This window comes from Hyposmocoma kahamanoa, unplaced genomic scaffold (genome assembly GCF_003589595.1).
Source record: "Hyposmocoma kahamanoa isolate Upper Pololo Valley unplaced genomic scaffold, ASM358959v1 99022, whole genome shotgun sequence".
Taxonomy (NCBI): Eukaryota; Metazoa; Arthropoda; class Insecta; order Lepidoptera; family Cosmopterigidae; genus Hyposmocoma; species Hyposmocoma kahamanoa.
In genome coordinates, this window is record NW_020655763.1 from 11,715 (window position 1) to 27,648 (window position 15,934).

Below are 15,934 nucleotides of genomic sequence, written 5' to 3' on the forward strand. Positions count from 1 at the left end.
GTGTGTGTGTGTGTGTGTGTGTGTGTGTGTGTGTGTGTGTGTGTGTGAGAGAGAGAGAGTGTGTTTGTGTGTGTGGGAATTAACTATAATGGAACATGAAGGAGGTTTTCGGTTTCCTCATATGACAAAGTCAATAGCCTTTTAGTGACCACGTTCTTACATTCAAACTTGTTTAGAGGATAGATATGCAAATCACCATTACATTCGTTATATAAGAAGGGCCCGAGGAAGCCGAAGAAGTGATGGGCAAAGGATGTAGACCAAATAAAAAATAGGAAAGAAATGACGCTATATGAACTGTACAATGCTTTCGTTTTTGATGTTCCGAATCGTCCTATCATAGTATAATCTTAAAGTACTTAATAATTGTTTACATTAAGAGAATTTTAATTCCCAAAAAAAGAACAGTACGTAATAATCAAATCTATTAAAATTACGTTGTTTTCAATTATTTTTCCTCATTTTCACGAAGAAAAATAAATAAAACAAGCTGAGCCTTGATTGTCACGTTGTTTATTCGGAATTATTAATCTAGTGTCAACTGTTAGTGTCGCTGTCAAAATGTTGCGAAATAAATATCGAGAAATTATTTTCTATGTACTACTAAATAGAAATAAAAATAATATTGAAGAGATTTATGTAAATGAATAAGTTAAACTTAACTTTTAATAATTACCAATCAATATTTAGACAATGAAATCGAAAACAATATTGTTTCCATTGCGTTTGAGTAACTATTTTAAGATTGCTAAATTTGACATAAGAACAATATTACTTTAATGTTAAAGTCGCGTCATACTACGAAAAGAGTGAATGAATAGAGTTTTAGGAGGTTGTGGTAGCCTGGAAAGATGAACTTTACCCTATAAGAGAAGGAACCTTCCCAAGAAGGAACTCACCTCCTGGTTAGCTTAACTGAGCTCTCATTATTCTCCGATTTCTCTCCACTAAAACAAAATTGTGTTACAATAGTCACCATTCCAGGGAAAATCTTAACACCGCGATTCAGAAATAACGCCAAATTAATCATTGCCATCTAGCGGATTCTTAGTGAACTAAAAGTACACACTCTGGCTTAAGGTCGTCTAATACATAAAGCAGGTTTGTTACATCCGTAATTTAAACATTTTAAAATAATTACTAAAGTACTAAATATAAAGTATGCAGCGTGCTCTTAAAACAGTATAAAATAACAAAATTAATAATAGAATCATGATAAGATTGATTTTTGTTTTCCCGATATTTCTGAATGTCACACGCTCCATGGTCACGGATTGACTGGCCAGCGCAGATGATAGCTTTAGGAACGTTTGTTCTTAAAGCTATCTATATATATGAGTTGTCATCCGTCTACCCTCTTTCGCTGTCGCCAACTAACCTCATCTTGATTACTTGTGGCGTTTACCTTTGTCACTATCTCTTTCGTAGTACTGCCACCTCATCTATTTCCGCCGCTAAGTAATGTGAGCATTACTGCGTTCCGGTTTTGAAGGGTTAAGGGTGCTGGTGAAATTACAGCCACTTGGGACTTGTTAACTTATATCTCAGGCTATGGATAGGTCTGTCGCTCACTTGATATTATAAAAAGAAATGCGTGCGGGATGTGTACGTGTACACCTTAGAATAATAACGCATAGAATGATAGTTTCATATCAAACGAACTGTCACAAGTGAGGCAAAAATCAAATTCATATAGGCTAGTTTTAGTAGTAGGTTAATTTTCGGTTTTAGTGAATACTTATATAAAAATACAAGTTGAAACGCGTTACTTCCTTGTGGAATGTGATGTTAGTACCTATTTTATGTTTGTCTGACGTATTTTTACACTCATTTACCGCACATTTCGTCATTTTTAGCTAAAATTCTTGATCTGTTCGCGGTGCAAGTTGACCTTGAGCACTGAAGGCCCGCCCGCTCGTGTAGGCCCTTTTGGCGCGCTTCAATTTGCCTCACTTAGCGTATGCGGACTAGGTTTCTATGCGTTATTATTCTAAGGTGTACACACATCCATCACCACTTACTTATTTGTTATTTTCATAACTTAAATACCATAATAAAAATAATCCGCTATGACAAACTGTATTAAAAGGCAACCATAATAAAGATAGCAGGATCAATTCATAATGTGGCCTTAAAAGTATGGAACAATAGTTTTAACGCGCTTTTTTTGCGATCTCATGAGCTAATAATCGTGTGAAGACATCTTGTTAAAGACCGACTTTCACTGGGAGAAAATAGTTTCTGTTAGTGATGTGGTGATTATGAATGGTCACAGTGACTTTTAATGCTTCTATGGGAACATCTAGGGGAGGCTCTATATGTACAATATAATAGTAATTAAATAATTAACAAAGAAGCTAATACTTCCTTAAAGTAAAATTATCGCAGTGCAAAGTACATTTAAGATTTAATTTCAACTCTGTGCCGCTTGCGATAGGAACGGTCCAAGGTCCAAGGTCGGGCTTGTTATGCTCCTGGCTGTACCTCGTTTCAGGACTGCAAATAATGTATTATGTGTGGAGGTTGGGAGGAAGAAGATTGAAAATTGCAAATTAATAATTTAAAAATGAAATCAGATTTTTGTTGGATTGCGAGTGGCGTCTTTATCCTAAAGGGTCCTGGCAGAATACCAGCGTCGCGGGCAGCCGCGTCATTTATGCTGAGCCAGCGCCTTTTTCACTGCCATGACTTCCAAGTGTAATATTAGTAGATAAGAATATCATTATTGTTATATATAAGTTAATGCCTATATCATGTATCTGATGTCATGGTGGTGAATAAAGCTTTTATCTATCTATCTATCTATCTATCAAAGTAAGAGTACTAAAAAAACTGACTCCAAAAGCTCGTGGAATCTATTTGTTCGTGAAGTCTATTTGTCAAGTATTATTGAAATCCGTTTACGGAAAGTGGGCGAAATCGGATTCATCCCCTAGTTTGACATCCTTAGAATTTTTTTTAAGTTGGTTAACAAGTTTTCGACACGCTGGTATTACGCCTTTCAAGTTCGTCGGCGACAGACGCGTCTATGCCTAGAATGGATGTATTTAATGAGAATAATAGATAGATAAAACGTTTATTCAGCACAAATACAAGCAGAAACAAATATTTCACAAGGTATAACACAAAAGCACATAGAACATAAATTAGTACACATTGATATACAGATCACGCAGTACTAGAAGGCAATGGCGCAAAATTTGTCGGTTTTCTACAGAATATATTTCTGTGAGTGTGTCCATGAGCTCCATCAGCTCATCCCGCCCGCTCCCTTTTACCATCGGACATCTAAAGTACGACGGGATATCATCCTTGCTTGGTCGACTAAAGAGTCTAAAAAGAGAAGGAAAGAAGAGACTAAGAAGTCGATCCGCCAACAAGTACATAGAAAAATTCGTGTTGTCCGCTGGTTCATGCCGTGGCTTAGTTCGCATAGCGTCTGGTACGATTTTCTAGAAGATCGGATCGAAAGAATTTTTTCTGAGTGTTCGATCTTTGTATTAATAATTATAAGTTACATTTCATAAATGTAATTTGAGAATAGTGTAAGAATGATACTTTCTTTAAATTCATCTCTCACAGATACTCTGGGGTTAAACAGCGCTGTAATTTTTTCTGTCAGTATGATATCATAACTGTTACCTGTTCCATTAGCTGTTACTCCACACGTCACTATGGAGTGACAATAGCCGTTCGTTACTCAAGCAGGTCACGCGCGTCTTTTGTCAATAATTATGCTCGTAAGTTATTGTCTTTTGTTTCTATGCAGAAAGTTTATACCACTTAGTTAAGATTTAACCGTAACCTAGTTTTGGTTTTGCAAACCGCAAAAACTATGACTAGAAAAAGTCGAACGCTATTATATTTCAAAACGTATTTTACAAAGATATACTTTAATATTCGATACAACCTCAAATGACTGTTGATTCCGCATGACAGTAAAAGTGTTGAATCAAATTCTTTGGAAAAAATATATACAAAATTGAGGATATGCTCTGATTAATACACGAAGTCAAAACACGATTCCAAAAAATTCACGATAGACAATAAACATAAACTTACCTCGATATTTTACAAGAAAATCGCTGTTCAAGAAAGACTAAACAGAACACGTATAAAAAAAAATTCAAAATTCAAATTCATTTATTCAGATAACTAGGATCCATAAGTGTTAGCAACAATGAAACTTATAATTAGGTTAGTACTTAAATTCTAGAACAGATTTTGTATTATTAATGAGATGCCGCATTATGGGACACTCACATCTAACTGCAATTGTCTTCAGGAGGCTGTTACAGCTGCCACGTATTCTGTTCAACAGAGATGCTGATCTTTTGCGCAAGACTGCCATGAAGCTATCCACACGGGCTTCAGCAAACATGGCAGACGCACTGCAAAACTGCGGCAGCCGCATCAGCGTCCTGAAGGCGTTATTGTATTGCGTGCGCATGGCCCTGAGCGAGACTTGGGTATAGCTGGCCCACAGAGCCCCCGCGTACAGTGGTGTGCAGTAAGCTCTGAAAAGAGTGACCTTCACCTCCACCGTACATCGAGCAAACCTGCGAGCCAGCATGTTCGCCCTCACCGACAATGCCCTGCGCTCGCGTTCTATATCCATATTGTCCTTGAGGTCGTCGGCAATATAGTGTCCTACATATTTGAAATGAGCTACTCTCTTCAATGGAATTCCATTGAGACTTATGGGAAGCACATTGTTAAGACTCTTCTTACCGGCGACCCCAAAGACCATATACTCAGTCTTTTTGACGTTGTACATCAATCCATGCGAGGCGTCATAATCCTCACAAACCCCAATCAATTTTCTAAGTGCACTGATCGATGGTGCCAGCAGCACCATGTCATCGGCATAACTAATATTATTGAGACATACTCCATCTATATAGCATCCCACATGAGTGCTGCTAAGCTCACCTATACGTATAGTAAACGATATACATTTATCAAATAGCTTTAATTGCGTTTGTAAAAGACTAAATTCTGAAATAAAGCCAGTGTTTCTATCCCTCGACCCGCGCAATATAATCGATTCAATACGGTAAATAGTTGAATTCTAGCTGAGGTAGGATCGCCTATTAATATAAGAATACGTCCAGGGAAATACTGACACCGTTCCTATTAAGTCAAAGACAAAGTCAAAGTCAAAGATTATTTATTCCATAGGTAAAATAAATTTACACTTGAAAATGTCACATTTAAGCTACTGCTCGTTCACTACGCTGACCTCCCTGAGAAGTACGAGCAAGAAACTTTAGGGATTGCTCTTTTCAAATAAACTTAAATGCTGTGGAGTACACTTTGAATCAAATTTGTGTGGATTCTGGAGCCGTGTCGTCTTTCCATACATCTTTATCTAACACGTAGTCTTCAATTTTGTAATATGATTTTTCGATCAAAATATATTGAATGTAGTTTTTAAACTTAGGAAATAATAAACTTAATATATGCTCCGGAATCTTATTGTAAAAACGTACACAGTTCCCCATAAAAGAGTTGTTTACCCAGGTTAAACGAAATCGTGGTACTATGAGTTTGGACTTAGTTCTAAGATTAACATTATGGATATCTTCTTTCTTATTGAAATTATGTATATTTTTACGGGCATATAAAATATTTGAGTAAATGTACTGTGATGCCACAGTCATGATATCAGTCTCCTTAAAATTTTCTCTGAGAGAAACCCGAGAGCCTAGACGGTACACAGAACGAATCGCTCGTTTTTGCAATACAAATATGGTTTGTATATCTGCCGCTTTACCCCACATGAGAATCCCTAACGTTATATGTCCGTTAAATGTCCTAACATTATACTATGGAAGTAACTAAAGTAAACTAGTCTAGCAGTACTAACATCGGTAAGCTCACGTATTCTGCGGACTGCGTATGCAGCGGAGCTTAATCTGCTATATATATATATATTTTTGTCGCTAAGCAGTATTGGGAACATTATTCCGGTTTTGAAGGGAGTACTGGTTAAAATACAGACACACGAGACTTGCACACTTTATTTTCTTATCCATACCAAGTGACGGGGTGAACAAGTAGTACACCTGGTGGTAAGAGACACACCTGTCCAAAAACAGTTACAAGGTCACCCAGAGCTTTAAATCGCGAAATTTTGAGGGGCACCATCAACGCATGTCACCCTGAGGCATAAGTTATAAATAATCGATAAATAAATATTAGACAACATTACAGACGTTGCTCTGATCTCAAAGTAAGTAGCTAAAGCACTTGTGTTATGGAAAACGGAAACAACGACGGTACCACAAACACCAATACCCGAGACAATGTAGAAAGGTTAATTTCCTCTACATTGACCTGTAGTACGATTGACGTAAGTTCAAGCTATCAAAATATCGTTGAAGTCACGTAGTCGTTCGATCGAAGTCCTATCCAAAATGGGTATTCACGTATCACTTGAACGAACGTTGATATGAGTAGGATCGAAACGTAACGCTTAATGAACGACGTCTTGGATTGTGAAATTTGACATTTAGTCGTCGAGAGTCTATTGAAAGAACTGTCAAAATTTTAGTAGTATACGCATTGACTTACAAATAAATGGACGACGGGTCTAATACAAAAACCACGAAAAAAATGTCCCAAGTCAACCTATTTAAACGTAGTGACATGTAAAGGAATATGAAAAAGCTAAAACGTTGAATTTAAATTGTAATGTCATCGCAGTACTGTCTAATTTTGCTTGCTTCGCTGTCAGTCGAACAAACGAAGACTAAAGCGTGAATGACGCTCTGTATACGATTTTAACGCCCTATAAGTTCGGATACTTTTTAGCGCGGACCCGACGTCCATATAATTGTAAGTCAATGAGAATACATATGACTTGTCGTTTAGAGTCGATTTAAGTTCGTTTCATATACCAGTATACGCTTTAACGACATTTGGATCGAACGACGTTAAAATTGGACTGGTTGACGTTGACTGTCACGTGAACACGAAAAAGCAGTTCAAGGACTAAGTCGGTGCGATATCGTAACGGTTTGATTACGTGAATCGCACTACTGGCCGGACCTCACGGTCGTCGAAAGTTACAATGCCTGTAATTTCACTAGCACCCCTCACCCTTCAAACACAGGAATGGCCGACATTACCGCTTGGCGGCAGAAATACATAGAAAAGGTGGCAGTATTTCCCTGGACGAGCCCTTTCACCCTTTGCGATTTAAAGCTCTGAGTGACTCAACTGCTTTACATTGTTTACCACCAGGTGCACGATATGTCATGTCCGTTACTTAGTAACATAAAAAACCTTAGCTTGGGATGTATTTTGAAGTTGACAGTGATGGGATTTCTTACACTTAAGACAACTATCCTATGAAAAATACTTCGAATAAACGCAGTATGATCTTTTTCGTATATGAAAGAAACCCACTCAATGATATTTTGTAGAAAATTCACATTAAATGACAAAGTTTCCAACTTAAAACTTCATAAATTTCAACCAAAAGATGTCCAAAAGTTCAAATTTCAGAGGGTTTAATAATCGCTTTTTTTATAATTATTAATACAAAGATCGAAGCACTAAGAACTTTAATGGTTTAATTGGCAAAGTATCTACTCTGCCAATTAAGCCACAGAACGAACCAGCCGACCTTACGAATTTTTCTGTGTGCTTGTTGCAGATCTTTCTTTTTTTGGGAGAACAAAAAAACACTCATTACGTTCAATAAACTCAAAAATTACAATCGCTTGTTTCTTGGCAATGAATGATCTCAAATTCTTACACATATTCTATGGCATTTTTCATCAAATGCCTCATAATGTCATTCCCTGGTCTCTATACACATTGTTGCGGAAGAAATAAAACAATAACTACATACAGGAAATAGTGGTTAACCACAAAAACCAACTGACATCAGCGCGCTCTCGCAAAGTCGTTTGTCCAGACAACATACATGGATAAAACTTTGATTTCTCCAAATAACTGACTAAAGCAACCTAACTAGTAATGTCGACCTCACTTCGTCAAGAACCAAATACTGACACTTACCTCCATCTATATTCTCGAGTCATGTAAATTCGTCAGAAAGCACCCTCAACTCTTCTCACCCCTAAATAATAATAATAAGAGACATGACCGAAACCTAAATAAACTTAGAGTACCCTTTCCCAGGATGGAATTAGTTGCCTCTGGCCCCCCAAATATGTTGATCAGAATTTACAACCACATACCAAATAGTATAAAAAACCTGGAAAGATTGACACAATTTTGTAAGGCATTGAAAACATTCCTCATCAATAAACCTTATTATAATTTAAAAGAATTCTTTGACAACCAGATTAAATGATTAAATGATTTGACCTTTAGGTAACTTAATTAATAATTAGAATAAGAATTCATAATCAATATATATTTCATTTATTACTGTTTAAAAGATTATTATTATTATTTGATTTTCTCTTTTTATCTCTGACGACTCGATAAGATGATTAATTTTATTATAATTAATTAATTAATAACTATTAAATGTATAACTTTAATTCAATATAGTAACAAGACTAGTAAAGTAAAGAATGACATTGTAAAAATTAATAATGTAGCTATTGTAATATTATAAACGACGTATTCTGTAATTATAAGTATGAACTCGGTTTTCTGCAGTTGCCATGCCCTTGCAGGGCGTCACATGTTATCTGCCCAACGCCAAATTTAACATCTTAAATTAGCTATGTATGTGACATGCAATAAATGAATTATTATTATTATAACTACCACGAAAAATAGCTGTTTATAGTCGCCGATGGAACTGATCACTAGATGAGAAATTATAATAAAATGATATGGTCTCTGTTTTAGACTACAAACCCTGCAAGCCGTACATGGAAGACAACAAAGCGATGTTCATGCTAGATCTGCAAGATCCTCACAAATGTGGAGTTACCAGAGTGCTGAATAAGATTACGGTGAGTTCATAGAGACATACATAAGCTCACGCCCTTGTAGGGGTGGGCAGAGACGACGGAACGCCACCTTACTCTATCCTGACGCAACTTTCGAGCCTCTTGATGTATTTATATCAACTAGCCTTTTCATACAACTTCTTTTATTCTTGTCACTATTGATCCCAGACTTTTTGAGGACATCACAAATCTCGTCAATGTAAGCCCTTCTGAGACGTCCTCTTAAAACTGTTTGGTAATTCTTTTTACATCTATCCGCTCTACGTGCCCAAACCACCTCAACATTCCTTTCTCTATTCTAGCCACACACATTCTCTTTCAAGCCACGTATTCTTCACTCTATCACTCAACTGCATTCCACAAATTTTCCTCAAAGATCTCATCTCCACTGCATTAATTATACTTTCATGGTTCTTCTGCCATACCCAAATTTCACAGTTAATACAATTTTTTATATCGCATAAAGCTTGTCATCTCAATCGCTAAATCCAGCGATCCTAAGGCCTATTTATAACGTAAAGACTGGAAGATTTTCCCAAACAAATGGGACAGATGATTCTGCTAGAATATTCTCCATTGTTTGAAATTCATTCAGGTATTAATAGTGATAAGCCATGGTAGCCTAGTAGTTTGACTTACCGCCTCTCAAACAAAGGCATTGGGTTCGAATCCGAGGTCTTTGTGTGCGAAATTTAATTTGATATTTACCATGAGCTTTTCGATAACGAAAATGGATTTAGGATGTTGTTGGGACTGCCACGCTTTTGTAGCGCATCAGGCATGTTCGCGGAGGCACATATTGACAGCTTTAGTGCGATAATACGCAAAAGAACTGCCTCCATGATGCGTCGCGTTCGTGATAGTCACAACAGCCTCGTACGGTTGATTTGGGAGTACCCTGCTTGCGACACGTGGAAGCACTGGAATCAAGTTCATATATATGGGTTCCAGAGGCCTAATTTATAATATAATGTGAATGTTTCAATTTAATTTAATTTATAGTTTGATGTGATTGATTTAATTTATTCCATTGATTTTCGTGGATGTGATTCAATTGTATGTTATAATAATTTTCATTACTAACAAATTGAAAAACGTCGTGATGGAACCTACAAGTCGAAGAAGGTTCACAACCCTCGCAAAACGTGAGAAGTACCCAACCCGCATTGGACCAGCGTGGCGCCTGAGAGGACATCCGTAGCCAGCAGTTGGACATACATAGGTTGATAATCATCATTAATAGTATTTATCTTTCCAGGGTAAACGCACATTCTACCATAAAATCGTGATCGAGGACGAAGCGGGAGGGCGCGAGACGGTCACAGTGCGATGTGTGGTGACCGGTAAACATCTGGTGAATAGACGCGCAGTAGATTCCTTTCCTCTGGATTTCAATGAGCCCGAGTAAGTATTACTATCTTCTCCAAGTCCTCATTGAGCAAAACCAAAATAATTATTATTCATAGCAGTCATATCATCCTTTGTTGAACAGTCTCCATCACTTTCGATACGTCTTAATTATAAATATCAAAAAATATTCATGCTAGAGTTACCTAATATCTCAGACCACCCACTTGCAGTGCCACTCAGGGCTTTTTGTGCTATCCTAATCTTTTGCCATATCAAACCTTGGACTTCCTACTGTATACGCTGCTCTTTGGCATCGTGACTTGATGATGGATTTTCCCACAGCTTCTATACTACACGACACTATTCTATACGACACTACTATATTTGTCTTTATTTACGGCAGTACAGGAACAAAGTACCACAAAAACTTCAGAATTCGCTGGAGCTAAGAATTCTGCTTCTACGGACAGGAAAATTGTGATTGATGACATGTTTGGACATGTACTGATGATCCTCATTGTTTTCAGTGTACTGAACATCACGAGATACGAGGAAGGTCACGCTCCGGAGCCAGTCCTTGGTGCTGTCGTCAAACAGAACGGAAAGAAGTGAGTTCAGTCGATTTTTTAATATCCATCAGGGATTAATTTATCTACTGCTGCTATTGAAAAAGGACAAAGCCGTACTTTTTATTAATAAATAAATGGCTGTCCTGGAAAAGAGCTGATTCATAAATAACCTTAGAAGTTTTAAGAGATCTTAGGAGATATTGATTTTTTTTTATAATATCAATTGACGGCACGAACAAGTCGTGTGCTTGATAGTAACCTACATGCCTATCCATAACAGTTCCAGAGCCACTCATGGCTTTCAGTCACCTTGAGACATAAGTTGACAAGTCTCATGTGCCTACAATTTAACCAGCACCCTTACCATTCCAATCCGGCGGCAGAAATTAAGGTGGCAGTACTTCTCTGGACGATTTCTCTCACAAGGAGAACTGTTACTATATTAACTCTATGTATTGATATTTAAAGAAATGACATAATAATAAACATTTACAATATTCCTCTTTGCAAATTTATAGGGTATCAGGAGAGATCTCCGTAAGTCCAGGAACCCCTCTTTCGATGGAAATCTTCTTGGACAATACGTCAGCTCCTGTGTACGGGCTGTTAGTTAGCTATATGCACGTCACTGATACTGGGAAGCAGCAGGAGACTATTATTTTTAACGGGTAAGTAACCTGAGTTTAGAATTGATTGAAAAGTCATTTACAAAATTGAAGACTACGTGTTAGATAAAGATGTATGGAAAGATGACATGGCTCTAGATTCCACACATATTTGATTCAAAGAGTATTTATTCAAAATTTTCAAAATTCAAATTATTTATTTCTCAGATAACAGGATCCATTGGTGTTAGTAAAAATAAAGAAACAAACTTATAGACTATTGTTAGTATGAAATTATGATTACCTATTAATTACTTAGAAACTAAAATGTCATGTACTTACGAGGCATCTCGCGCGGACTCATTGTCCTTACGAGATGCCTCAGTACAGGCGCTCTGTGGTCGTTTGCAACAACTCTCAGAATGCTGTTGCCACTACCCCGGAGCCTACTAACCAAAGATGCTACCTTTCTCCGCAAGACCGCATTAAAGCAGCTTGTATGGGATAGAGCAAACATTGCAGAGACACTGCAGTACCGGGATAGTCTCAACATCTTCCTGAACACGTTGTTGTACTGGACGCGAAGGGAATTCAGCGACCTTTGCGAACAGCTAAACCACAAGCCGCCCGTGTACAGGCCCTGACAATACGCTTTAAAAAGCGTAATTTTTACTTGGTCCGTACAGCGGGCAAACCTGCGGGCCAGCATATTCCTGTGGACCGCCAAAGCCCTGCGTTCCCTCTCGACGTCGATTTATTCCATAGCAATTAAGTTTATTTGAAAAGAGCTATCCATAGAGTTTCTTGCTCGTTCTTCTCGGGGAGGTCAGCGTAGTGTCAACAGTAAAGTGTAAAATAATTCCAGCTTTAAGGTTGAAATTTGTATTCAGTACGTCAAAGATCAAATTGGCTTAAAAATCTTAAAAAGTCATTCACTAGTAAGTAATGCAATATGGAAGTCATAGTGAAACTAATGTTACGGCTCATAGGTTAAAGGCATCGAGTATATAACCAGAAATGGAGACGAAATGTTATTTAATTTGCTTGAAAACTATTCTGCCAAATTACGGTGACAACTGCGCAACGATTAGCCAGCCCGGCTTCAAAACAATTGACGGGTTTCGTCAATTGTTTCACTTCAAATCGACCAGTGTAACTAGAGCTTTGCTATAATGGACGTAATTGAAAAATTACATATTTGACATTTAATTACCGATGAAATATGACATAGAGATATTATCTTTATTATAATAAATACAGAATATTTTTGGAATATACGGAGACGCACACACTGGTCAGATGTTGGCGCTGTACTAATTCAGCTTTCTAATTTGTGACTTCAGTACAAACGAGAGTTGATATTTAAAAGTGACATAAGTCGATGGGTTGCTAGGGATGGATGACCCTTAGTTCGTCTCTGTTTCTGGTTATATATACTCGATGGTTAAAGGTTAAGTTAGTTTAACACTATTCTTAAACTTACCTACTCAGAACTAAATGGTCGGTTAGAATACAGCCGGCGCGATGTCGTTATGGTAATTAGTTTGCGATTGAGGATGTGAAAACTGACATTAAATTTTTGAGATTTGGTCGAGCGGCTTTATTACAGGCGTTTCGAAAATATGTATCGTATACTATTCGTGTTCTATTTAGTTCAGTAGATATATAAAAAAAAATCTTTGGTATATGTAAAATACTATTGAATACAGCGGTTTTCTTGTAAAATTTCGAAGAAAATTTGTGTTTTTTTTCTGTCGTGAAAATTTTTAGGAATGTTTTCACACCGTATAGTAATCAGTGTATGTCCTCAGTTTAACTATATATATTTTTTTCCAATGTGATAGATTCAACACTTTCACTGTTATGCGGAGACAACCAACGCCATTTGAGGAAGTATAAACTTTTAAAACAGATGACCGTTTAGATTTTTTTGCCTGCTGCTTTTGCAAATATAAAATGATCATTTAAATACATCGTACGCTACGATTTATTTTTTTTAAATATCAAGTGACAGGACGGACAGTTTGTGCGCCTGATGGTAAGCTACACGCCTGTCCGTAACAGTTACATTGCCACTCAGAACCTTAAATCGCAAACATTTGACACTCACTGCACTGCGCCCGTCGCTCTACTGAGGCATATGTTGACAAGACTCATGTGCCTTCCACCAGCACCCTTACCCTTCAAAACTGCTAATGCTGACATTACTGCTTGGCGGCAGAAATAGGTAAGGTAGCAGTACTTCCTTGGACGATCTCTTTCACAAGAAGCTCTAGTGTTACTAAAACTGTAATTGACTTATTCTGTAATGGCAGGTAAATACTTATCCACCAGCCATTGACTTACAAATAAATGGACGACGGGTCTAATACAAAAACCACGAAAAAAATGTCCCAAGTCAACCTATTTAAACGTAGTGACATGTAAAGGAATATGAAAAAGCTAAAACGTTGAATTTAAATTGTAATGTCATCGCAGTACTGTCTAATTTTGCTTGCTTCGCTGTCAGTCCAACAAACGAAGACTAAAGCGTGAATGACGCTCTGTATACGATTTTAACGCCCTATAAGTTCGGACACTTTTTAGCGCGGTCCCGACGTCCATATAATTGTAAGTCAATGCCACCAGCCTTAATTTGTATCTTTCGGAAAGTACAGACGCCTTCAGTGTATTCTGTTCCAAATCCGTTTTAAATTGAATTTACTCAGCGTTTGCTCGAATCGATTTTATCCATTTGCAGCTGTTCCGTGGACCCGTACCTGTTCGACAACTTCGTTACGACAGACGGCGACATTCTCTCAGCCAAGTTTCGAGCTTTCAAGTTCCCTGATACGACCTACGTGCAGTTCAAAGGGACTGTTAATGTGTGCCTTAACAAGTGCCAAGGGGTGAGTAATTACTTTTTGGCCATTGTAATGTTAACCATAAGGTCGCGTGTTCGTGCTTTTTTCACTGATTATTAGTGTTGCAACGAATGGTATTTCGTCTTCAGGCCGAATACCGAATATTCGGCTAAACTATTCAGCTTGATTAATAATCTTACGAAAATTGGCGCGCAAACCGCATTTATAGCAAAGCTATACATACTTATATAATAATAATAATAACACACACTCAACATATAAGTTACATATAGTTACATATATAAGTTACATCAAATCAAATTAAAACAATGCATGATTTTGTAAAAAGAATCAAAAAAGGAAATTTTATTTTCAAGTTTATAATTCAAATTTATGACATCTTAACGAAGAAGGTAATTGTTTATTTCACTTCAGCTTGATTAACTTTCAAAAACTTAATTTTATTTTCATTTGCAAATAATAAGTACTAAGTTGATTTTGTTAGCGTTTAATTAATCATGATTTCATGACAAAATTACATAATAAGCAGGCATTGTTCATTTAATTTGTTACCTTTTTTTGATCTCATAGACGTTACTATTTGTGATAATTTACTGTATTTTCTTATTTCTTCCTCCAGTTTTTAGGTATTCGGTCGAATAGTGATTTAATATTCGGTATTCCGCCGAATACTTAAAAGTAGGCCGAATAAACCGAATACCGAATAGTAACCGAATATTCGTTGCAACTCTACGATTTCCGAAATACAGAAGTCGGTTTGGACCCGTTTTGGACCCGACAGGACTTGAACTGCGACCACAGGATACATACTATTGCTCTTCAAGCTGAGAAACAGCTCTAGTTAGCAGATCGATGAAATTTTTCTATGTAGATCGTTGCATTTAATTTTTTCGGCTTTCAACGCCGTAAGCGACATCTTGTGAGAGATTTATGAACCTTCTCACTCTGCCGATAACTTTCCAGCTACCGCAAGCTGACGTTGATTTCGCTCTTATGATAATGTATTATTGATTTTTTTTTATTGAATTTCAAGTTGTTTTTCTATTCATTCTGTAAATCATTTTTCTAACTTGTGATATGTAACTGCGTAGTGTAGTATAATCTGGACTTATGAAGCTTTAACATTTTTCAGGTGGAATGCAGCAACGGAGTGACAGGCTACGGCCGCAAACGACGATCAATAGGTTCAACAGACTCCAATAAGGTGTACGAGGTGTCACTGACCACTTTTATTAAAGTGGATTGGACCGATGGAAATAAGGAAGCTGGTAAATTATTTGCTATACCATACCAAATCACATCGTATCGAATCAGAGACCCACTTGGCCCTTATTTCGTCTCTATTTCTGGTTATATACTTGATGGTGCTTACAAATTACATCACTAAACACAATTTTTCTTTTCCAGAAGACGTTCTGGCCCTCCTAAAGAACCTTAAAGTGGCAAATCAACGACTAGGAGATATGGACGGCACCCCCGCCACAGTGGCTGAGAAAACCCAAGATAACAAACTAGTATTACACAACCAGAATACCAATAATACTAATAGTGCTAGCAATAATTACAATACTTATGTTGTATTGTTCGCAATAATCATGGCAGTT

General features: G+C 37.1%; 1 protein-coding gene across 1 annotated transcript in view; it reads left to right on the top strand.

Moving 5' to 3' along the window:
• LOC113238993 overlaps nt 1-15,928 on the top strand; it is a gene marked incomplete at both ends in the record, with an annotated part of 16,889 nt that extends 961 nt beyond the window's left edge. Inside the window, 7 exons of the mRNA XM_026475863.1 lie at nt 8,839-8,945; nt 10,201-10,346; nt 10,820-10,900; nt 11,380-11,529; nt 14,207-14,354; nt 15,463-15,598; nt 15,738-15,928. Of these exons, the coding sequence (XP_026331648.1) occupies nt 8,839-8,945; nt 10,201-10,346; nt 10,820-10,900; nt 11,380-11,529; nt 14,207-14,354; nt 15,463-15,598; nt 15,738-15,928 (959 nt within the window). The remainder of the gene's footprint in view (nt 1-8,838; nt 8,946-10,200; nt 10,347-10,819; nt 10,901-11,379; nt 11,530-14,206; nt 14,355-15,462; nt 15,599-15,737) is intronic.
• Between the last annotated feature and the right edge of the window lie 6 nt (nt 15,929-15,934).